Here is a 24,146-nt window from a genome sequence, read left to right as displayed (position 1 = left end):
AAATTTTACTAAAATATTTGTGAAAAGACGTTTTTCATTTGCCCTCAGAATATTTCAATTACCTTTGAAAACTGTGACAAACATATTACTGAGGAAATCCAACATACAATGATGAGAAATATTAAAGGCTGAAACTGTGAACACCAACTTTTAGGATTAATCCCAACACTTCTCACCTGTGAGTGCTTTTCAAACTGCACCAAAACCAGGCCCATTATGCTGCTTGATCTTTAACTGCAAGAAAATTATTTTCCTTCACAGACTTGCCTCTAATTACATGATGGACATGCATGAAGTCAAGCTCAAAAGAGCAGAGGGAGATCAGAGCAGTTCAGGGAACTGGAGCAAGAACTACGGGACTGGAACTGGGACCAATCCCATAGAGTAAAGGTCAGGATGAAATAGGTGCAGGTAACATCTCTTATCCACAAAAGATGGAGATGAAGGCCATAGAACTGTGGTGTGAATGGTGACTGTGTAAGGATATTCAGGCAACCCTAACTATCACAACAGAAATACATGAAGATCTGTGAATTTTAACTTGACCCAAAGCAAGTAGCAAAAAATATCTTGAATTAAGTAAACATCACAAATTCCAGTTAAAAAAACTTGCAGAAGATTTCCAGACCAATAATCCACTTTGCTTCATCAAAATTATTTTGCAGACCTTCCCTACAGTGGCTTTTGACCATGCTAACACACCCACTCTGCAATGTCAAGGAGATTTCCCATGAAGATATCCAATCTGATTATTTTATTTAAGTGAGCTTTCCAAACCATCTAAGAGTCCAGACTGGGGAATCAGTAAGAAATATCTACAGGTTTTACAATATACTTGAACCTTGGAAGTAGGCACCCAACAGATGAGCAGAGATGAGCTCAGTCCCATCACCTTGGCCTCCACAGGTTTCTCAGATAACAGAGCTCTCTGGAGTGGTACAAAATACAAACAGAAGAGGAGCCAATAATTCAGCAGTGAGAAAGGGCAGTATGTAAGCTCCTTTCCTGCAAAGCAGTCTGCCAGTCCAACTCATTCAATGAAATACAAACAGTTCTGTGACTCTGGTTTGTTGGTTTGTTATTAAAAGTATTAAGTTTAATACTAAACAGTTTGGGGGCTGGAACTTAACCTCACTCAGGTCTTGGTAGGGATGATGCATTAAACCCCTTCAGTCCAGAGCCAGTTTTAACTACTGAAATACTCCTGTCTTGCACTGAGATTATCTCAGGTGACATTTTTTTTTGTCCTGTACCTTAGGTATCAGGAAGCAGTGAGTGCAGGTGGCAAGGGTGACAACGAGGCAAGCAGAGGCAGTGGCCTCACTGAAACGCAGTGTGTTTCCACAGCACCAGAGTAAGAAGAGCAGGCCCAGTGTTACCAACCATGATCAGCCAAATGTCCAGACTGCCAGGCAGTGCCACAATCATCAGGCAGGTGTAAGATGCAGCTTAGAAGTCCAGTCAGTGGGTCAGGACCAGGGAGGGAGATATACAGCTTGACACATCTGTATCCATAAAGAAGTTCAGGATCAAGAAGTTCAGGGATCAAGGGGAGGGACCTGAAGGAACTCCTGATGTCGGTGAGGCCCCAACAAAGTTTTTCTAATTAATTACAGCTCTTCCTCCCCCCAAAGTCTGGTCCAAGGCTGCTGTACCATACCAGAGTGGCCCTCAGCACAGGATGATCCTGTTGATGCACTTGGGGACACTCAACTCCTTCCACCATTCAGCGGTCTGGAGAGCAGCCCCTTGTCATGTTATCTGTGCAAATATTAGCTTTCTTATTTGCATCTGTTTGAATGTTGCAAGATTCACTACAGCAAAAGGATTTTTAAATACATATATATACATCTAATTTCTCCATTGCTTTGTTTGTGATGTAGGATGGGAGGCTCAAGGAGGCCTCCTCTGCTTATGGTGTTAATACAGTACCAAGCTCACTGCAGTTGAGGGACAGAAAGTTTCCATCAGGTCCCCTGAACAGTCCCTGCAGTGGGAACTTCTGGTTTCTGTTGCTAATTCATGGCATTACTGTTGTTACTGTTGTTCATGGCAAAACGTTTTTTAAGTCCTGGCTGCTGCGCTACTAGAGAAAGACATACACTCAGAAATTCAGTCTCCTGAATAACACTCAAAAAACTACTTTGTACAAATTGGTGAGAGGGCCTTTATTCCTGTCTGCAATATAGTCTTCCACATGTCAGCAGGGAAAACACTTGACAAAAAGACTGTTTCATTAATTTTGTGACTGGATGGGTGATAGACTTGCCTCAGAAAGGTCTGCAAGACTTTCCTTCTTCCTAGGCTGCATTTTTTTAACCTAAGAAAAACTCAGTTTCCTTTGGTTTAGCAGTGCAAACACTGGGTGAATCAGTTGATTGTAAATTCTTTGTTACTGCCTGGCAGGAGACAAACATACCCAGGAGATCCCTTTATTGGTCTCTGAAAAATCACTACTAGAGGCGGATTAAGAGAACACTACTGATGTTTGAACTTCTGCTACAAGAAGATAACAAAATGATCACAAGTTCAGACAACCAAAGAATAAAATTTAAGAATAGTCCAGATTAAGGGAACGGGAAAATAGAAGCTCTTGGTCACAGAAAATGTTGTAAGGAAATGCCATATACAGGACTTAGTCTTGGATAGCTGCCAGAGCTTTACGTACTGGAGTTGGGCCCTATGAGGTCACATCCTTGATGTCTTTTTTTGGTTTGGGTTGTTGGGGGCTTCCATGGTGTCTGGGACAATACTGTTTACAAGGAAAGCAGTATCCTCCTCTCTTACAGACTAAGGAAGAGGTATCTGAAGCTAGCAAATGTCTCTGACTGCACAGCCTTTTAAATCCCCAGTTATGCCTTTTCACGTAACCTCCTTCCTCTCTTTTTGAAAAACAGTTTTACCAGCTTCCCATATACATATCTGCCATGGTATATTTCACAAAAGCACTTTTTCTCCAAAGCTTAATAATTTAAAATGTTTTATGATGGGCTATTAACAAATACTCGGTTAAGTAGCTGTCACATCAGCACATACTTTAATTAGATTAATTTTAAAAGAAATTGAAGAAAATTTTTAGAAAAATCCTCTTGACAACGATGCATGTGGTTAAGATGTTTTGATAATGTTATCTTGTGTATATGGTTAATGCCAACTCACCATCTGTTTGCACAAACAGGAAGCACCTCCTGATATCTGTCCTGTTCACCTTTTCTTAACATAACAACCACAGTGAAAGAAAAAAAAAAAAGGAAATAGCTTTGCATTTCATCTTTTAAAGTAACATTCTTAAAGTTTGCTACTCTGCATAGGAGACATTACTTAGTACAGGTATAAATGCTGCCTTACTTCTTTCATATAAAACTTCATTTAAAAAAAAAGTACTGACAGTAAGAAATGCTTTTCAACATAATTTTTTTCTACAAATTATTGACTCCAAAATACACATATTGATGATATAAACAAAAAACCATAGTCATGAACAACACAATACCTGCTCCCTGGACACTGTGTAAAGTAAAGACAATGGTGAAATTTCCAGTGGACTTAAATCAGATGTCTAGCCTGCCTCTTCTTGTGAGGAGAAAACCTTCTGACTTTGGGTGGGGTCTTTTTGTTCTCTGCTGTTTTTGTTTGACTTTATTATCTTCCTTCTTTTGAAAGGGGGGAGAAATGTAACAGCAATAACATTCCAAGGATCATTCTTAATAATGCAAAGCAATTTTCACCAAGGAAAGCACTCCAGCAATTTCTAATGATACTCCAATTTCCCCTGGAAATTTGTCCTACAGACAAGTTTCTTCAGCCAAGAGGCCCTGTCTCCAGCTCTTAGTTGCTGCATCCTGAACTTTGATGCTTGCATTGTTCCAGAAGAGCTCATGTGTTGCAGAAGTTGAGAAATTCACATGTGGTCTTTTCTGAAGTCTGATCAACTATTTCCTTTGAAACCCAGGAGCGGCCTCTGAAGCTGCCTGAGAGACATCAGAAAGGATTTCAGCACAGCCACTGTGACTTCCTATTAGCAGAAGCCAGAAATGCCAACAGATGGGCACATCTGCTCTTTGGAGGTGAGGTGGGAATGGTTGCTTCTGGTACTGCATTCAAGGGAGGTGGAGTGAGTTGTGAGCACCTCCCCATGTACTCGTGCCTGCCCAAGCACTTGGCCTTGTCACACACAAGAGGAAGGGGGGTCATTATTTGACTGAGACACACGACTGGCTGCCAGAAAGTGAAGAGCTGTGTAGGGGCTCTCAAAAATTGGTGGTTAGCTCAGAACACTGAAAGAGAATACTCTGATTTTCACCTCTTACAGGAAGGGTAAGTACCTTCCTGTAGCAAACTGTGCACTGTGGTAACATTCACTTTTCAGTATGACAGTAGTTCAGCCAGAAAGTGATGGGTCACCATGTCAAGAAGAAAGAAGATATATAACAAGCAGAAGCTGAAAGATTATATTACTGAAAACTGACACTACTCATTCATCTAATATTAGGGAAGCATGGAGCAAGACTCTCAGACTCCATTTGTACTAATAAATGGGGACTTGGATCTTCCCTAGATAGCAGAAGCAGGTCTTCAACCTACTTCTTTTTCCAAACTTCCTGGCTTCTTTCTTGCTCTTCATGCATACTGTGCTCTTGCTGGCACTGTGATATCACAGATAAATGCTGTCTACAGATAAATACTGTGATATCACAGATAAATTCATGGCTACATCAGCTGAAAACATGCAACAGTGTCATGTTCTTGGCAGTGAGGCTTGTCACTTCCCCCCACCCCCTAAAATCTCAGGTATATATTGGAAAGTAAGTTCCCATCATTAAAAATTTATCTTGATAAGCAAGTGCCTTCTGCGAGGTGAAGCTGCTGAATGCAATCCCCACCTGAATTTTAGAAGAATAGCATGATTTGTAGCTGTTTTTATACCAGGCATTCAGTGCTTGCTGAGTGAGATCATCAGGGAATCCAGTGTGCCAAATGCTGAAGCCAGGTTCACCACCATGGACACAGAGTCTGTACTCGAGGAAATAACATTAGCTCTGTTTTAGACATTTTACATAAAACAGAGACAGTTCCAATCCTTACTACATGGCTCTTTGGATGCTGACTGCTGATAGTGGACTGCTATTTAAGCATGATGATTAGACAGCTAATCCTTCATTTACCCCCTCTGCATCATTTTTTTCAAAGGGAGTTAAGTAGAGGCTGAAAGAAAAGTGAGTTTCAACATAGTTCTGATTTGATAAGCTGAGATAACAAACTGCAGGCACAAAGCAAACTCAAACCCAAATTCTCCAACGTACTAGCATTAGCACCTACTTGTGTAAATAAAGGGTTAGTTTAAGATGATGTAGGGGAAAAATAGATTATCACCCCATTTTGTGTTGCAAAGATTCAAGTTCTGTCTTCAGTTGCAAACAGGAGGGGCATCCATTTGTTCACATCCCAGAGTTAAAATACAAGGTGTTATAATTGCAATACTGCTTGGTGAAACTCTCACCTCGATTGTGCCTCTCAAGATATTCCATTAAGGAGCAACTGGTGAAACTGGCCTGCAGTTCTTAGGTGCTAATATCAGAGTTCTAATCAGAAAAGCTGAATATAAAAATGGAGCACTTACTATGAGAACTACATGCTTCTTGGTTACTGCATGCTATAGAAGATGACACTAGCAACAAAAGCCCATCAAGACTCGCTTGGCACAGACTGGAAGTACAACAGAAGCAGCACTGGAATCCAATAAATAACCATTCCCCAAACTGCAGGCTTTACTTACCTCACAGTCAAAGCTAGAAATGAAGTGACAGATACAGCCAAAAAAACTTCCATAAGCAAGAACTGATCAAGCAACAGAGAATTAAATAGTTTGGAAACGCTTAGGGAGATTTGGACACGAGGAGTTTTCTTAAGGGTAACTGCTTCAAGTTAAGTTATCGGGAGAAGATAACACAGGACATTCACATAGGAGAATAAACATACTCAATTTCTCAAAAAAATAAAATTGCTTAGATATAAAGCAGTGTTTTGCTTTAGGAAGTTGTCCACTGTATCACCCACTGCTTCTCCAGAGAAACTGATAACAAATATTAAACAAAATTCAAAGGCTATAGCTCAAAAGCCCAGTCAGACAGATAAATAATTTTATCATTCCAGTGCAAGGAAAAAAATGTCAGTTCAATGTGTGAGCAGGGTGCAACCTAGGAGTAGGAGTAAGAGACAATTAGCCTTGTGACTGGGACACCTGGCTGTTAATGAGACACATTCAGCTTATTCTAGTAGTAAGTGCTAGTGTCTGTCAGCTTGTGGAATTGCCAATTTCCATGAATAAGACAGAAAAATAAAGTGGTAGTCTGTAGAGCAAACAGTCGTAAACTGGATCAGCACCTTGGAAATTCAACATTTTTAATTTCATGTTTAGAACCCATGAAAAAAGTTATTCAGAAAAATTAAACAGAAGTCCCTAAAGAGCACTAGACTATCAACTGTAGTTAGTGTTACTGAAATGAAACAGCAAAACACTAAAGAGTTCCCAAATGGCAACATCAGCAGTATACACCCTTTTTATAGTCAACAGATTTGAGGAGTAAAGCTCCCCTGCTGAAATAAAAACAGGGTTACTCTCAACAGAAAGAAAATGTTACTAAACATTTATAATCGAGAATTTAAAATACCGGAAGAGTGTCAAAAAGCAAAGGAGGAGCTAAAAACTCACTCAGGTCTGAAGAAGATACTGTTTTCTATATAAAAATGGAAGCTGTCTGTGATTTCAGAAAAAGGCCTGGGGTGTGTCCACATGTGCATTGGCTTGCAGGGGAAGTGGAGAATGAAGGAATTCCAAGTCTAACTTCATCCACAATGATTATTGCTACACCACACATGCTTCATTAGTGCTTTGAAATAAACCTGTAAATAATTTACTAGTGAACATAAATCTTTAAAATACAATGTGAATTCTTGAACACCCATGTCTCTGAAGTCTAAGCTCAAATAACTTTTGGTACTTTACGTATAGTTTTCCTTGAAGTTTATGGCAAGATTGCTGAAGGCAATTTCTATTCGATTATGTCACAAAATCCCAAAGTAGCCCTAGGTAACACAGACTAATTGGAAGGGAAACCCAATTAGAAAAAAAAAAACATAAAGAAAAAGACTTTGCATACTGCTTGGCTGAAAATCTCACCCATTTATTTACATAAAGCAGTCTGGTAGCTTCCTTCTTGACAATGATACATACGTGTGAAGAAAAATATGAGCAAGTTGCTTCCAGTCCTGGCTGTGAGAACAAGAGTTTGTATGAACCTGGCTATGTATAAAGGTTGCAGAAGGTCTTCAAGGTTCAAAATGTCTGTTTGAAGGATTTGTTGTTGGTGCACAAACTTCTGAAGTTATTCAAGAAGAACTTCACAGAAGTGGTATCTCTCAGTGGGAGAGCTGAAAAATATACTCAGGTTTGGTTCTTACACTTCTTTGAGAAGGCAGAAATGGACTGACTGGAAGTATATTCACTGAGGGATTTTTTTCTGCCATTGTGAACGAGGATAATGTTCCTGAGGAGGAATCCTTGTGCCATAAAAGTCTTTGCTCTATTCATATTTTTTTTTCCCAAAATCAGGAGTTTACTGATTAGATATAACCAGAAGGTAACTCACAATCCACTCTCATAATCCTCAGATGAAAAAAAAATTAAAACTTGCACACTTTTCAGGATATGAGATTCCACATTGCAATAAAGACACTCTGTGCCTACTCACAGAGACCAGTGTCCCAAGAGCAAGACATCTAAGAAATTAACAAATGAACAATTAGAGGAAGTCACATTGCTATAGAAGTCTGGTCTTTGTAAGCAAAAGAATCCCATATGAAGGTTTTGAGTGATACAAATCAAAGTGGAGTCTGGCCTCACTGTAAAGTAACAGCAGTTGGAACAGAAGAACAAAAAAAGACAGGAGGGAAAAGACTCCTGTTTGTGTTTAAAAAATATGTTTAAAGAGAAGGATGGAGGAGAAAAGAGGCAAAAAAATGAGTATTTTCATATATGACTGTAGGCTTATCACACAGTCTGAAGCAACCTGGCAAAGCTCTTTTCTGAGCCAAGAAACTGAAGAGAAACAGGCAATAGTGTCTTTAAGACGCTCAGCATGAATGAAGGAATAAATACTCTGTAGCTGCAGAAAGTATTTATTAAAGATAAAGGGACTGAGGTTCATACACCCACTCCCTCACCCCTTCCTGAACTGGCAAAGGGATGAGGACTCAAATGAGAAGTGGTATTTAGCTGCTAACAGAAGGCTCTGATCATCTTTTCTACAACTTTCCACCTCCTTCCACACATCCATCTTTAGTGACAATGGTGATGTCAGTAATACCTAGGCACAGACTCCTCTCTTATCTGTTTGCAATTTGGTTATCTGCCAGCTTCTCTCCACATTTCTCAATAGGAAGTGAAAGTCAAGTTGACCCCCTGCTACCACACTGGTGCATGAATGCAGCAGTTGCTTCCCTTTTCCCAGAGTGGCTTTCACTTGGGTAACAGAAAGTTACATTTTAGAAAAATGCTGGGAAATAAAAGAAATTTTTTGAAAATAGAAAATGCAGGAGAGGAAGACCAAAATGTTCATTGGTATTACAGCACTGAAAGGATAAAACATTGAAAGGCCTGCAGACCTCAACTACATCTTATCTGAATGAAAGGGAAGATCCCCAAAATCCTATGAGCTTCATGATACATCAGTGGGGAACTACTGGTGGTGAGACATGATCAAAAAGAACTGTGTCTTCCTCCAAAATGATGAAGGGTATTGCACAAGTGCAAAGACAAAGCATGGGAAACAATCGAAATGAAGGGGAAGAAATGATGAAAACGTGGGAGGAAAATGTCATAGTGCAGAATGAAAATGTGGAAGCAATATGAAGAGGAAAAAGAGAACAGATTAAGAAAAAAAAAACTGGATAAATTCTTTAAATTAGAAAAAAGGAGAGACAAAAGAGTGGGAAAGAAAAGTACTGAGAAACTATAGTTTTAAAAGCAGTAACAAAATAGCAAGCTGGTCTTTTTTGAGGGGATGAACACACATTTTGTTTTACTACTTCAAAAGGTGAATGAAGGTGATTCTCAGTAATTTGCCATTTGTGACAAGTTCATAATTTCTCAGGATTATAAGTGGAAGAAAAAAAAAGAACAGAAAGTTTCCAATATGCATACTACCATCTGTTTAAGGTTGTATCCACAGCAACTAGAAACCAAGACAAAAATCAGTCACCATGTAACCACACTCCCCTGACAAACTAGCAACTTACAATAGTTTTTTTTCAGTTTCTAACAACATATTCAAATACAGTACCACTGAACAATCGAGGGCTAAGATGGGATACATCAAAAATGAAGTTGGTGGTTTATGTTCAAATTCCACCACGTATTCAACCTACTCCTTGAAGTTATGGATGTCTGACAACCCAACCCTCACAAAAAAAGGTCTGTGCTTCAGTCTCTTGCAGACCAGAACATTTCAGCTAGAGAAAGATGGGTAAACATAAAACTCAGATTGTTGCCAGCAAAGAAATTCTACCGTGGTTGAGTTTTTTAGCATTTTACTCTTTTTGTGTTGGCTTGCTTAACCTGTCAAGCTTCAAAGGCTTGAAGAATAAACTTAATTTTAAAAAGCATCTGTTTAACAAAGTGAGCCTCCTTATGGCCAGAACACAGTTGGCAACGTTGAAACCCAATTAAAACCACCTATCACATTCTTGTGTTCTCCTTCCATGTGCTACCAGTACTCATGGAAACACCACTGTCTCTTTTTTCACAAACTGAAAAGTAAAGGGGCAGGAATAATGAGCAGAGCACCTTCTCAAGGGGCAGCTAAACATAATTTTTGCACTATGGCATACAAAGGAAAGTTTAAGTTCACTTCTCTCACCAAACAAAAGAGAAAGCAGGAGAAAATGTTAATTTATCACATCTATGGCATGTTACATACAGACAGCACACTGGCATGCAAGAAATCTGTGCAGCATTCTATTAGAATATAACTCAAATCTACATTGGATGACTGACACTCACTTCACAGCCTTTATTATTTCAAGTTTCAGAAAAAAAAGACCTCCCTAAGAAAGTGATCTGCTTTCTTTAGCACTTCCACAGGTAAAATAATCTTCACTCCCACGGGTAAAATTATCAACTAAATGCCACCTGTAATGTGATCTGTTCAGTTCCACTGCCTTCAAATTATACCTTTTCAAGCCTCTAAAGGCAAAAGAATTGCAGAAGTACAGCAATTCAGAAAATTATTATCAGTCTTTTAGATAGCATTGGGATTAAAAGTAGCCAGCTTCTAATTTTCAGAACCGCATCTCAACGGTTCTAAATTATGCTTTTTGTGATTTAGTTGATAGCCAGTAAGTTCTGTGACTAAGTAATTAAAAAAAAAAAAAAAAGTTGGTTAATGGCTTTTATGACACATCTTTTCTGAAGAGCTTCTCTGAAACACTGATACATTGAACCCATCACCTCCTGAGCACTGGTTTCACAGAGTAGCACTACCAGTTAACTAAACACTGCGTTTAAGTTAAAAGCCAAACATGAAGATACCCTCAAAGCCTTTCAGCAACTTGTAAAGGGAAGCATCTTTCTGATGTTCAGACAGTGTTCATTTATTTTACTTAAACCCTTCTATCTTTTAAAGAGCTCTAAAACCAAACCTGAAAAGACATTTTTCCACTTCTATTGTTCATAGCCTAAGGAAAGGAAGAGATGAGAAGAAAACACTATCTTCTTTTATAATTTATCATTCTGAACTTATTTACCACTTCTTACAGTTAAAGAGCTATTATAAAGATTGTCCTTCATAACTGGAAATGGCTTCTTCCTCCTACTTGGAGAAACTTGGCTGCACTCTTTCCAGCAGCTCGCAGCCTAACAGACACTTTCAATTCACCTTTTAATTACAACAGCAATGTTCAAGAATCGAGTAATTTCTATTTCAGTTATTATGTTAAAACTTATGTTAATGTTCTAATGGGACTGAGAAAAGTAGATAAGGCTCTTTCCACCTGAGGAACAATTTCATCAGAATGAAATGTTAAGAGATCAAGGAAAACAAAATTATGTTTTCAGAGGCTGGAAACAAAGATTCAGTCACACCTCTAATTCTGGCCACACATTAAGGGTAACAAAGCTATACTGACTTGCACTACACTACCCTGCACATGAGAACATGTGTATTGGTACAGAGCCATGTTTCAGGCAGAGGAGACTCAGTAAAGACCTCAAATTGCTGACCTTTCATTAAATTATGAGCAATATGCATTCACATGGAGCAATGCAATCCCTGTGTTGTCTGCTAGGTTTGATAGAATCACAGAATTAAGATTGGAAAAGACCTCTAAGATCATCAAGTCCAATCATCAACACAATACCACTGGCCAACTAAACTGTGTCCTCAAGGGCTACATACATATGCTTTTTTAACATCTGCATGGTGACTGCAGCACCTCTCTGGACAGCCCATTCCAATACCTGATCAATCTTTCAGTAAATAAATTATTCCTAATATCCAATCTGAACCTCCCCGGCACATCTGGAGTCCATTGTCTCTCTTCCTTTCATCAGTTACTTGGGAGAAGAGGCCAACCCTCACCCCACTACAGCCTCCTATCACATCGTTTGGCCACAACAACCCCATGGGGAGCTCCAGGCTGGCCACAGAGTGGTTGGAGAGCAGCCAGGCAGAAAGGGACCTGGGAGTCTGGATTGACAGGAAGCTGAACATGAGCCAGCACTGTGCCCAGGTGGCCAAGAAGGCCAATGGCATCCTGGCCTGTATCAGGAACAGTGTGGCCAGCAGGTCCAAGGAAGTGATTCTGCCCCTGTACTCAGCACTGGTGAGGCCACACCTCGAGTCCTGTGTCCAGTTCTGGGCCCCTCAGTTCAGGAAGGATATCGAGGTCCTGGAGCAGGTCCAGAGAAGAGCAAGGAGGCTGTGAAGGGATCCAGCACAAGTCCTGTGAGGAAGGGCTGAGGGAGCTGGGGCTGTTCAGCCTGGAGAAGAGGAGGCTCAGGGGAGACCTCATCACTCTCTACAACTCCCTGAAAGGAGGGGGTAGCCAGGGGGGGGTTGGTCTCTTTTCCCAGGCAACTCTCAGCAAGACAAGAGGGCACGGTCTCAAGTTGTGCCAGGGGAGGTTTAGGTTGGACATTAGAAAGAATTTCTTTACGGAGAGGGTGATCAAGCATTGGAATGGGCTGCCCAGGGAAGGGGTGGATTTTCCATCCCTGGGGGTTTTTAAGAAGAGACTGGATGTGGCACTCAGTGCCATGGTCTGGTAACTGCAGCGGTAGTGGATCAAGGGTTGGACTTGATGATCTCAGAGGTCTCTTCCAACCCAGCCAATTCTATGATTCTATGATAGTTGTAAAGAGCAACAAGGTCTCTGCTCAGCCTCCTCTTCTCCGCTCAGCCTCCTCTTCTCTTAACTAAACAGTCCCAATTCCCTCACTCACTCCTCATAAGACTTGTACTCCAGACCTTCCAACACTTGTGTACCAGCTCTCTTTCCTTGTTCTCCACCACAGAGTACTCTCTCACACATGGAGTAGTAACATAAACCTCAGATAAAGCAAACAGTGAACTGAGGCACCATTTGCCCTGTTTTACTGCCCTACAACACATAGTATGTGAACATCTGCAACTGCTGGTGTTACTTTTAATTTAAAAAAATTAAAAGGCTCTGCTATTCTAATCAATAAGGAAATAAACCAAAAGCATTAAACTCAGCAAACAGAAAACCCCCATGGCTGACATCTGTAAGTAAGTTAGGGAATATAATTTCTGCACTTTCTTGGAAGGAATGAGCCTTATTCAAAGTACACCCACAAACAAAGCAGTTACGTAAGATAATTTTCAACCTCTCTGAAAAGGATGTTAACAACACAAACACTCAGAAGCATCAGGAGCATTTTGACTCCCTAACTTTCAACAATGGTGTTTATTGCAGACCACCAGGAGGCAATCGCTTTTCTTTTCAGCTTCATTTTTGGTGAAAGAATGGTGTAAGATATCCTCACAGGATTGTATGACACTCTGCTTACATCTTGAGAAGCAGTTTTAATATACAAAGCTTTACAAACACCTCCATGGCTATTTGTGCAACAGTATATGGAAGACCAATTGAGAAGAAAGAAATGCATGTTTATATTTTTAAGAAACAGGAACCACAAAAGCTATATGAAGCAAATTTTTCCCATAATTAAATACAGTTCTTACACAGCATATGTCAGTACCTGCTGCTGCCTTTGCCGCCTCATTTGGGCAACCTGAGACATCATGATTTGACGATCCAGTAATTCCATTCTCTGCTGCCTCTGGATGTCAACTGTTGCTCCCATTCCCACACGAACCTCGTTGGTTGGTTCCGCAGAGGAGAAGATTGGCTCAAGAGTCCAAGAAAATATCTTTGCTACCCAGGTGGGTACACAAAGAATTCGATGAACTTTTAATATACTGCTGTTGTAACAAATCCCAGAAACCTAAAACCAAAAATGAAATGTTAAAAAAAAAAACCACAAACCCAAGCCAAAAAACCTTAAACATGTTAAATTTACTTTGTATTTAGTGGCAGACAGCAGTTGTTCTGTTTTTCTTAAAACACTTTTTATTGTATTTACCCAGAGTTCTCCATCAAGAATCAGAGAAAGAGTAGGGGATTTCTTTACATCCAACTTCCCCACAACTACAGACTATTACTTTTTAAACTCTGTGTGCTGCAGTGCCTGTGACTCAGAAATCTGCTTGGGGTTTTTTGTTAGTTTCAGAATTTGAGCGCAAACCGAACAACTGTTTCTCAAATAGGTCAAAATTGAAACAGAATTTTCATTTCTAGCAAAGGAACTGGTCAGGGCATGCTGCACGCTGACCTGAGAAGATGAAGGCTGACCTTGTGGATGCTGAAGCATTGTAAACATTCCTTAAAAAACCAACTCCCTTAAGGCTTCTGCCCACACCACACAGGTCTCTCCTTCCAGTAAAAACAAATGCAAAACACTTGAAGTTACAGCTAAAAGTATGCACAGTTATTCCAAAGGGTTTCCATGTACCTTCTAGGAGAAAAAAACCCAAAAGCTTCAAAATCCAGTTCATTAAAAACTGTCATACTGAAAAAGCCAGGTTTTGAATACCCTTTTCCCACATATAATAAAAATACCTATTCCCTGCTGGTACACTCACACTTGCCTAGGGCTTTGATTTCATTTCAGACTCAGGAGGAGCAAAAGAAATCCATGTATCCCATAAATGATCTACAGTAATCACTCCACTATCAGTCTGCATCCCATTAAGAGACTCGAGCACGTGAGCCCAAATAAATCCAGCAGAAAGGTCAAAGGTCTTGCACAAACTATGAGTCTATATTCTGCTTTATACCACATTTCAGTATTTATGACTATTTATTGGCATGCCACAGGAGTTATGCTATGACAACAGTGTGAAATGAATAGGAAGAGCTATGAACTCCCAAAATCTGTAAACATACCCATACAATGCAATTATAGGAGAAGCAATATAGAAACTTAACATGTTGGCTACTTTTCTGGGAATATTTATTTTATTCACTGACGTTTGTATAAAACATACTGCATGATTTGCTACATATGCAAAGGGAGATGACAGGAAAACTTAACGTATGCCTTGGGAGGAGGATATTTTTCAGATTATTTACAAGGTTATTGTTAATTATCCACTGAAACAATGAGACTTTTAGCAAAAACACATTCTGCTTTGGAAAACACTGATATTCATTTTATTCTTTCATTTTATGACTACTTTCAGGGTTGGATTTAATATCAAACACTGAATACCATTCTAAAATGAGAAAAAACAGGGTTAAACTATTATTAGTCACTTTAATCTTTTTGTGCTATGAGGAAGGAAGTAAATGGGATGGGATCAGAGGAAGACCATCACTCTGGAATCATTGAGAAGGCTGCCTTTAGGAAAAATATTCTTCAAAGAAAGGTCCTGACTGGACTCCAGGAATGAGACAGTCCTGAAACAGAAGCTTCTTCATAACCTCAGAAACGTTTTCCTCAGCTACAGTGAAACTGTTTCAGATGAATGTAAGCCCACAATCAAAACTTTTGCACTGTCAACTGGAAACTAAAATAGAACAACCACTGCCAAGGAATAAGTAACTGGAGGAAAATTCACATAATTTCTGCAATTCATTTATTTTTTTGTGTGTAGGACGTTAAGACCTAGCAAGAAGGTCCCTCAGAAGCTAATCACCTCGGCCCAAGTAAGTTACACAGATGGGCTTCTCACTCACTAAAACCTAGATTGTAAGGTTACCCAGAAGGTCATTTTTTGGGGGAGCAAGAATTACTTAACCAGGTTGCAAATATTATGTATACATTTAATCTGATGATTTCTTACAATGATGATTTCTTACAATGCAAAATGAAAAAGCAGCACCAGAACCTACAAATCATTTTCCTTCTTCACACTGTATCATTATGCTATGATTTTGCATTCCTGGTTGTGCAGTGGTAACCAGGCAAGGCAAGTGCTCCTTCTCAAGAGACCTTGTCCAACATCACACCAGTATTCCCTCATTTCTTCCAAATGTCCCTCACAGCTACTGATCTCTGCCCAGAGACTCCTCCAGTCTTTTAAAAGTCCTTTCTTAAGGTTTGTTGTACTCAGGGCACCCTAAATCTTGACCAGGTTCAAAAAGTCACAAGAACAAAACAGCACAAGTGGTGGTAGGAAAATCTACATCTCCCTGACTGTATGACAAATCTTGACACGTGCCTGAACACATTAACCACAAACAGAATCACTCTCTTATCAACTTTAGATAGAAAATAAAGCAAAGAGCAGTAAGTTTTCAGTGCCAGTACTTTGGGACTTGTTTGTCTCAGAAGGGAGAGTGTACTGCAAGCACCTGTAAAAAAGCAGCTGCACCAGTAAAAGCACTCTCATATTTGTCTTAAGTAGACCCAGCACTGCCAAGTCCACCATGAAACCATGATTCTAGACACCACATCTACACTTCTTTTAAAATCATCCAAGGATGATGACTCCATCACTTCTTTGAGCAGCCTGTTCCTGACAATCCTTTCAGGGAAGACATTTTTCCTGATATCCAAACTAAACCTCCCCTGGTGTAACCTGAGGCCATTTTCTCTTGTCCTATATGAGAAAAGAGACTGACTCCCATCTTGTTACAACCTCCTTTCAGGTAACTGTAGAAAGCAAGCCATTCCAGAGCATTTAGTCAGAAGAAAAGGCTTTATAATGCTAGATGTTTATGGACATGCCTAAAATATCTTGCTGTGGTTCCTGCCAGCCTTCCTAGCTTTCCTCAGCTCACTCACTGGAGAACCATGCCTGGTCTACAGCCAATGCACCAGCTGCAGTCTCCCCTCCCTGCTGCCTGTCAGCAGCAGAGTGGTGTCTGGGCTGCCCCTGCCCTGCCTTAGACAGAAACCCACTGCATAACCCAAATTATGGGCTTCTGTGTTCCTAGAGAAGGAAGCTGAGAAGTCTGACAACATGAAGTTCACAGTAAAATCTAAGTTAAAAAGCACCTGGTGAAGGAACAAGACAAAACTGTGTGGGACTAGCAGAAGTGCATCTTCTATGTACAGTTGCCAAGAAACCTACTGTGGACCAGTAATTGTGTGATACTGCAGTTCTTTACAAGTGTATGACAGATGGAAAGACAGACTTGGCTGTGAAGAGCACCAAGTGTGCACCAGCAATCCACCTTTCTACCTCCACATTTGTTAGAATTTCAGTGTTACTCCTCTTCCTCTCTCCCTTGAGTTAATACTCAAATTATAAAGCTATCAGATGCATGTATAAGAAATTTTAAACACTGTGCTCAGTTTTAACAAATTTTCAAGAAGTTTCATCAAATGAGGAAGACACCTATTCATGTATTTCCAATAAACCCAGGATGGAGATGTTTGTAGCTAAAATATGCCTTGTGATTCAGGCTGGCTTAGTAACATACACCCATCTTACTGTCAAGTATTTCCAAAGAACTTCCTCTTTAGTTGGTTCATATGCAGAACTTGATATACATTGGTTAAAAAAAAAAAACAAGCTTTGACAAAGTACAAGGTTATTTTTACACCATTTTTGTTAAAGAGATAAAGTTAATTTCTAAGATAAAAAGAAACCCAACTTTGAAGATAAGATGATGTCATACCCCAACTTCAACACTGTTCATTAGGTTAAGGGGTTACCTCACTCAAGCAGATGAGCCTCCAGAGTATTTTATACACTAAAAAGTCACCTGAGAAAGACACTGCAGTTATGTCCATGTTGTCTGAATAGAGAATTCTTGGCTGGCAGCACAAAATGCATCTTAATTCTTCTCTGGTAGTCACACATTTATACCTAACCTACAGTGTCATCCACCATAATGTATGAGGCAAAATGCTAAGCAGGAGAAATGGAGTATCCTGGAAAATGTCTGAGATGCTGCAGAAAAAAAGTGTGCTTACATTTCTCCAGTTTCTGAACACCGTGGCTTATTACTGGTCCTCCACATTAAGTTTTCCAACCCCTCCTCACCCCTATAGAAAGCTCAACTTCCTCTCCTCTTCCTTCATGTCTCTCCAACATTAGTACATTTTTTTAGAAAAAGGAAGTAGCTGTAGCTTCTCTTTTCAATTTGGTAAACCAAACATTGGAGCTTTCCAATATTTTACAGGACAAAGATATCTATGCTCCACTACTAACTCAGATATTTTAAATCACTGTATTTGATGTCATGGTTTAACACTGGGCCAGCAATTAAATAAAGGAGAGATGCCCTCTGTTAATCCTCCTTGCTTCTCTGATAGAGAAAGGAGAGAGAATAAGGGAGAGAGACTTATGGGTTGGAAACAAAAAATACACAGTTTTAATGAAACAGTAATGATTAAAAGAAAAAAAATATTAAATATATACAAATATAAAAAAAACAGTATCATGTTCCACCCCCTCTCCCCCCAGTAACACTCACATCACCACCAAGGCTGCAGGGCAGGCCCTGGAAAAGTCCAGGCTGGGCTGCTGGAGTCAGCAGCAGATGGGAGCTGGAGGCAGGAACACACAGATTCAGGAGGGCATGACTGGGATCAGAGGCAGAATGGATGGAATCCTCCCAGGATGCTGGGATGGATGAAGAAGGACTTGACCCTTGTGATCCCTCAAATTTATACCAAGTATGACACATATGGGATGGAATTTAGTCAATTTTGGTCACCTGTGTGCTCTGCTTCTCCCTGAAGGAGAGTTCCAGGTGTGATCCCTTTATTCTCTTTCTCATTCCAGAACATAAGATGTTCCTCAGAACTGAGCAGTATCCTTGGTTCTGCACACCATTTTCCAGCAGTAACTATAAACACTGAATGTTATCAGTCCTAGATGCTGACATTGACTGAGAAACTTGCTGGTGATTACAGCAAGTGCAGCTACTTACAAGAGACTTAACTGAAAGTAAAATTACAGGACAGAAAATTAATTCTATCCCAGCCCAAACCAGGACACTCGATTAACATTAAAAAAGGAACTAAAACAAAAGCAGACATATTGGTATATAAAATTATGTTGAAAATTATTTTGTCTAATGGTGAAAATATAACAGAATTAAATGTCAGCAAATACTCAAATATTTTGTTCTGAATAAGTTAAAAATATTCATCATATTTATTCAGACTTTATTTTCGGATATCAACAAATTGAAAGCAAATAGTTGTCTTAAGATGAAGTGATGTTTTTATAGCTATTTTATCTGTTTCATCTTTAGTGTGTTCTGAATTCTATAAAACTAGAATCAAAGCAAGGGGCTAAAAGTTTGTGACAAGATTCTGTAACTACCTTGATTGGAGACACATTTATCAAACCAAGAGAGATGGCATGAAAACCACCCAAATAAAAAAAATCACTACAGATGTATTTCCAACTTATAGTTATAACTAAGAATATAAACGTAACACAACAAATTAATTTGTTTGGGTTTTCTTTGTGGAAGTCAGTACGAGTATAAACAGCGTTTTGCAACAGTTAGTTTGACAGAAAAAATAAGATTTTAATAATAATAATAATTCTCTTCGATTTCCTTCCTGGTTGACAGGCCTCATAAAGTTCCTTTTTTTTTTCTTTTTTTTTTTTTTTTTTCTTTAAAGTCCATCAATCCTATCTCCATTGGTCAGGTGCAATATTATTAATCTCAATCATCCTTTGTATGTGCAAGCATGACTGAAGTGCCACTTCAGCCCAGTACATCTGTCCTTAACTTGTACTTGTGACCTAAAGGTAGGTTCACTTGGGTCTCTCCTACAGCTCTGCAGGCAATTTGGTTAACCTGAACTCTTTACATAAAAGATAATGATTGGACTTAGTAGACCTAATGTAGACAACTGTAATTTTGAGCTGGTGGTTGAGTTGGTTTCATAGCCAACAAAGAGAAACCAGCCCTTTAAGATGTGACTGTGGTAGATGTCTCCAAAGTACACACACAGATGAGTTGGTCTCACAAATTTCCTCTCTAAACATTGCAGCCATGCTGGTGTACATGTACAGGCTTGGAAAGCAAGCTACCTCTTACTGAACCAGCTGGCACAATTGATCAAGTAGACCAGATTTGGGGCACTTAAACTCTGCCTCAGATCTGAACAAGAAACTGAACATTTTGATGTGAAATGCAAACTGAAAACTAAAATCATTTTCTCTACAGGATCTCAGAAACTATGGAGAGAGAATAGAAAGTATCTCCTGACACATTATTACTTTCTCCCTTCCTTTCCCACTACTTTCTCTTTCTTTCAGAACTGGAAATACCTGCATTTCTCTGCTCCCCAAGCAACTGCAACCTCACTTCTACATTAACATTCCCTGTATGCCAGATGAATCAACTCCTTTTCTTCTCCCATGCTTTTCCTGATGTAGGAGGAAGTGTTGTCAGCTGAGTCAGTTGTCATGTGTTTATATGTAGCCATCTAGACATAAGCAAGGTGTCTAAGCTTCCACCACAGAGGAGATCAAGATAATACAAGCCAGTAGAATGCAGACACTCATCTCAAATTAAGCCAGCTATAGCCTCTCAGCTGCATACTGACCACTGACCACATACACAAACCTCACATCAGTTTTGGGTGGGCTTCAGCACACCTGCTAGCTGACATATGGGTATCTGCACCTGTCTTAGAGTTAGGACAAAAAGACAATGGTGCTTTTTTTCATTCCCTAATCTTTGATATTTTATTGCTTTTTCATTTCTTTTTTTAGTTTATGGACTACACAACCTACGTGCTTCTTAAAATGTGTTGTGCCAATGCCTCTCTCAGCAATGCTACCTCTGTACTACTGTGTCCAGTTCTGTATCCCTGGCACAGGCAAGACATAGACTTGCTGGAGCAAGCCCAGCACAGCACAAGAAGATGATGAAGGAACTGGAGCATCTTTCCCATGAGGAGGGGTTGGGAGAACTGGGACTGCTTAGTCTAGTGAAGGCTTAAGAGGGAGTTTATCAAAGTACAAAAATGCCTGAAGAGAATGAATGAAGATGAGGGAGACAGCTGCTTTTCAGCGATGCCCAGAAGGCAATGAGCACAAACTAAACCAATAAGACGTTCCTTGTGAACATCAGGAAACAGCTTTTTAATATGAGGATGACTGAGCACTGGCAGAGATTGTCCAGGGAGGTGGTAGTGTCTCCATCCTCAGAGATATTCAAAAGCTGTTTGGACTGGGTCCTTGGCAACCAGCTCTAGGTGGCCCTGCTTGAGCAGGACGTTGGACTCGATAGGTGTCAATCTCAGTGATTCTTGTTTCTTCTCAATTCTAATTGTTTTTAACCCTAAAGACAATTTCAGACTCCTTAAATTTGAACTGAATTCTACACAAATCCAAGGCAGATCCCAGAACACTGGGGGTGTTCCAAATTTTGAACTTCATGCAATGCAGGTCACCTAGCAAACAAACAAACACATGGCACTAGATAAGAAGAAAGAACCTACGAGACTAAAATCACACCAAGGAAAATACCTTTCCCCAGAGAAATATAGTAGCTAAATGATTAGCAGAAACTCTGGCATGTGATCTGTATGATGACAACATTAGACTAATGAGTGGAGGGAAGTGCATGTCCCAGCAGACATCTCATCCGCTGGTACCGATCTGACCTTACTTCCTGAAGCAGTTACACTGTAGCTATGGCTGAGTGAGCCTCAAATTTCAGTCCTATAAGGGTATAGAAATGAGAAATGTAAGCTGAGAAACCAAGAGACTTCAAAGGGAAGAGAAAAAGGAAGAGAAAATAAGTTGATGCATATTCATCCAATGAAAACGTTTAAAGCAGATACCGTTTCCTAAGGTTGTTTTGGCTGCTTTAAAGAAAAATAGTAGAGAAACATTTTCTTGCTTTCACTAAACTCAGTGATATGCATTATATGAAAGCATCTCTAAAAACAACTATTGAAATAATTTTTGGCTTGAAATAAAATGCAAATAGGTTGCATGACTTCCATGATACCTCTACATCTCTAATATGATGTTTCTTAATTTAATGAAATTTAAAACCTCTAACATAAGGAACAAATCTGGAGCGTGTGTACCAAGTATGGTATATTCCTGGCAAAAGAAAACACAAGAAACTAAATGGGTCTCATAAATTATAAGAAGAAAAACATTATAGATCACTGATTACACCAGATTTTTAAATTTGTTTACAGTCCACTTCTTTTTGCAAATTGGCATTAGACACTGGCACAGGTTGCCCAGGGAAGTGGTGGCTGCCCCCTCCCTGGAAGCGTTCAAGGCCAGGTTGGATAGAGCCTTGAGCAACCTGGTCTAGTGGGAGGTGTCCCTGCTAGGGGGTTGGAACCAGATGATCTTTAAGGTCCCAACCAACCCAAAACATTCTATAATTCCATAATAATGTATTTAAACAGCAAGTTTTACACAACATATCAGCAACTGAAATTACCAGGCCATACTGACATACCAAAAGAATGATGATCGAGAGGTTCTCCAGTTTCATGTGGAAAGCAAAGAAGCTGCCTTTAAGAGCTTATTCCTATGTTGAGTCAAAATTAGAGATCTAGGAAGAATGATGATATGGCCAAGACAGACAAAGCAGACCATTTGTATCCCACTAACAAAACATGTAACTGAGAAACTACAAATCAAACTACAAATTGTCTAAGATTTCCTATCACCAGGCACATTACATCAATGCCCACCTGAATACATAGAGTCATACACAGACACAAACCCACACACAAACACGTTTCTGTAATAACAACATCACTCAAAACCACTGAAAACAACAACTCAGGGCAGTACAGCTCCTAGGTGCTCTACACCCTGCCTGGAAATCACAAGGAAGTCTAACATAACAGCATTAGCAAGGATCAACACAAAAGTCAGTCCCCAGTGCCACATCTTGTACCTGTAAAGTCAGATCCCGTTTAGTCTAAGAGTGTTCATTAGATGTTACAGTATAAATGATGAGAATTTACATAAACCTAAACGAAGAAGATGGTGAAAAGAAAGTGGAAACTGAAAATTCATAAATTGTGCCAGCAGCATCCATTTTAATACTCCACATAAGCAGAAGTTCAACAAGAGCTAAATTGCAGAACAGCATTATATACAGTCATGTGAGTGTCTAAGTGATCTTCAGAGCTAAAAATACTGATAGCAAAGTATTTAACAGGCAATGAAATAGTGACTAAATCTCATACCTAGCTCACTTGGTGTTCCTGAATTTCCTCAGCCTTTTTGTACAAACACATTAAAATTTGATTCAACAAAGATATAGTACATTAGAAAATGTCAACAGCAGGAGGAACTACATAAATATACAGGTTGTTAGAATGACTTAACATCAAACTCCCAGCCTGTAGTTGTAGACATAGATATGTTATCTAGTATCTACACTTGTAATGCTAGAAGGTCCCTTTATAGTGTTTCATATCCCTCTTCCTTTTATTTATATACTTTGTAATTTTACTCCTTGATTAAGTTTTCTCAAAATACAGCAAATTATAATTTCTAACAGAGGAGAAAAAAGAGGCTTTGAAAAATAGCTACAATTCATAACATGAACTTCTGTCCAAATCTTAGCACATATTACAAAATAGTAAGAGTGCAGCTCTCTGCTTGCTGCAGAAGAATTGAGACTGAAAACACATCATCATTGATGATGACTTAATTTGTGTTCACTGAAGCAATATGAAAGCTTCTAATGATTTTTTTAAGCCTTCCTGTGACACAGAAAAGGTCAATTTATTCCTATGGCGTTAAATCCGTGTAAAATATACTGTCAACCTGAATTTTAAAAAAAAAGGTGATTTATGAAGAAGAATCCTATGAAAGTTATATTATACAGCTGAATAAAACTGTACATTAAAAGGACAATAAAATAGGAACCAACAATAAATTTTATTAAAAACAAAAAACCTCACTTGTTCTTCATAAGTCTGTATAACCAAATATACATACAGTTCCTGTCACCAGGAAAGAGGGAGTTTAAATGTCTTTCCTTTTCTCTCCTTTCCTTCCCTTCTCTTCCCACTCTAATGAACACCTGTTCAAAAGGAAGAGCTATTAAAAGAGGCAGAAGAGTAACAGGAAGGGTAGTGCATTTGGAGGAAGTCACAGATCCTTACATGGGCACAGAGGTTTGGGTTGATCTCCAGAAGAGAGAAATGCTGGTTTGCCAGTTGAACTTTTTTCATTGCCATTTGCAGTCAGACAAAACTGCTGAGCAGAATTTATTTACTGCTCCATCACTCCTGTTAGTTATCCTGTGAGCTCAGGGTATGTTGGAACAGGCAATGCAAAGGGTTAGAGACCAAACTACTGAGTTACAGCAGCAGTATGTGAAGGGTCCACAGGCATTACACTCTAAACTTACCACAAATTCAAATGAGTAGGTTCTAAATAGCAAGGGCACACTTTTATTTCTTTGTAAGATTGTACAAACTTAATAACGAGTTTCTTTGGCAGAGGTGTCACTTTCACTGTTTGAAAAGCAGACTGTATTTTGGACTAAGAGATTGGAGTAAGAGCTCCTAATTTCTAAGTTTGTAAAATTTTATAAGAAGCTTATCAGCATCTAATAATCTGGAATATTCAGTACAATATGTTTCA

General features: G+C 39.3%; 1 protein-coding gene across 1 annotated transcript in view; it reads right to left on the bottom strand.

The window, feature by feature from the left end:
- UBAC2 (UBA domain containing 2) overlaps positions 1-24,146 on the bottom strand; it is a 94,081-nt gene that overhangs the window by 9,664 nt on the left and 60,271 nt on the right. The window contains exon 7 of the mRNA XM_071742470.1: positions 13,280-13,525. Within this exon, the coding sequence (XP_071598571.1) occupies positions 13,280-13,525 (246 nt within the window). The remainder of the gene's footprint in view (positions 1-13,279; positions 13,526-24,146) is intronic.

Source organism: Heliangelus exortis, chromosome 1 (genome assembly GCF_036169615.1).
Source record: "Heliangelus exortis chromosome 1, bHelExo1.hap1, whole genome shotgun sequence".
NCBI classification, from domain to species: Eukaryota; Metazoa; Chordata; class Aves; order Apodiformes; family Trochilidae; genus Heliangelus; species Heliangelus exortis.
This window is presented reverse-complemented; position numbering and strand designations above follow the sequence as displayed.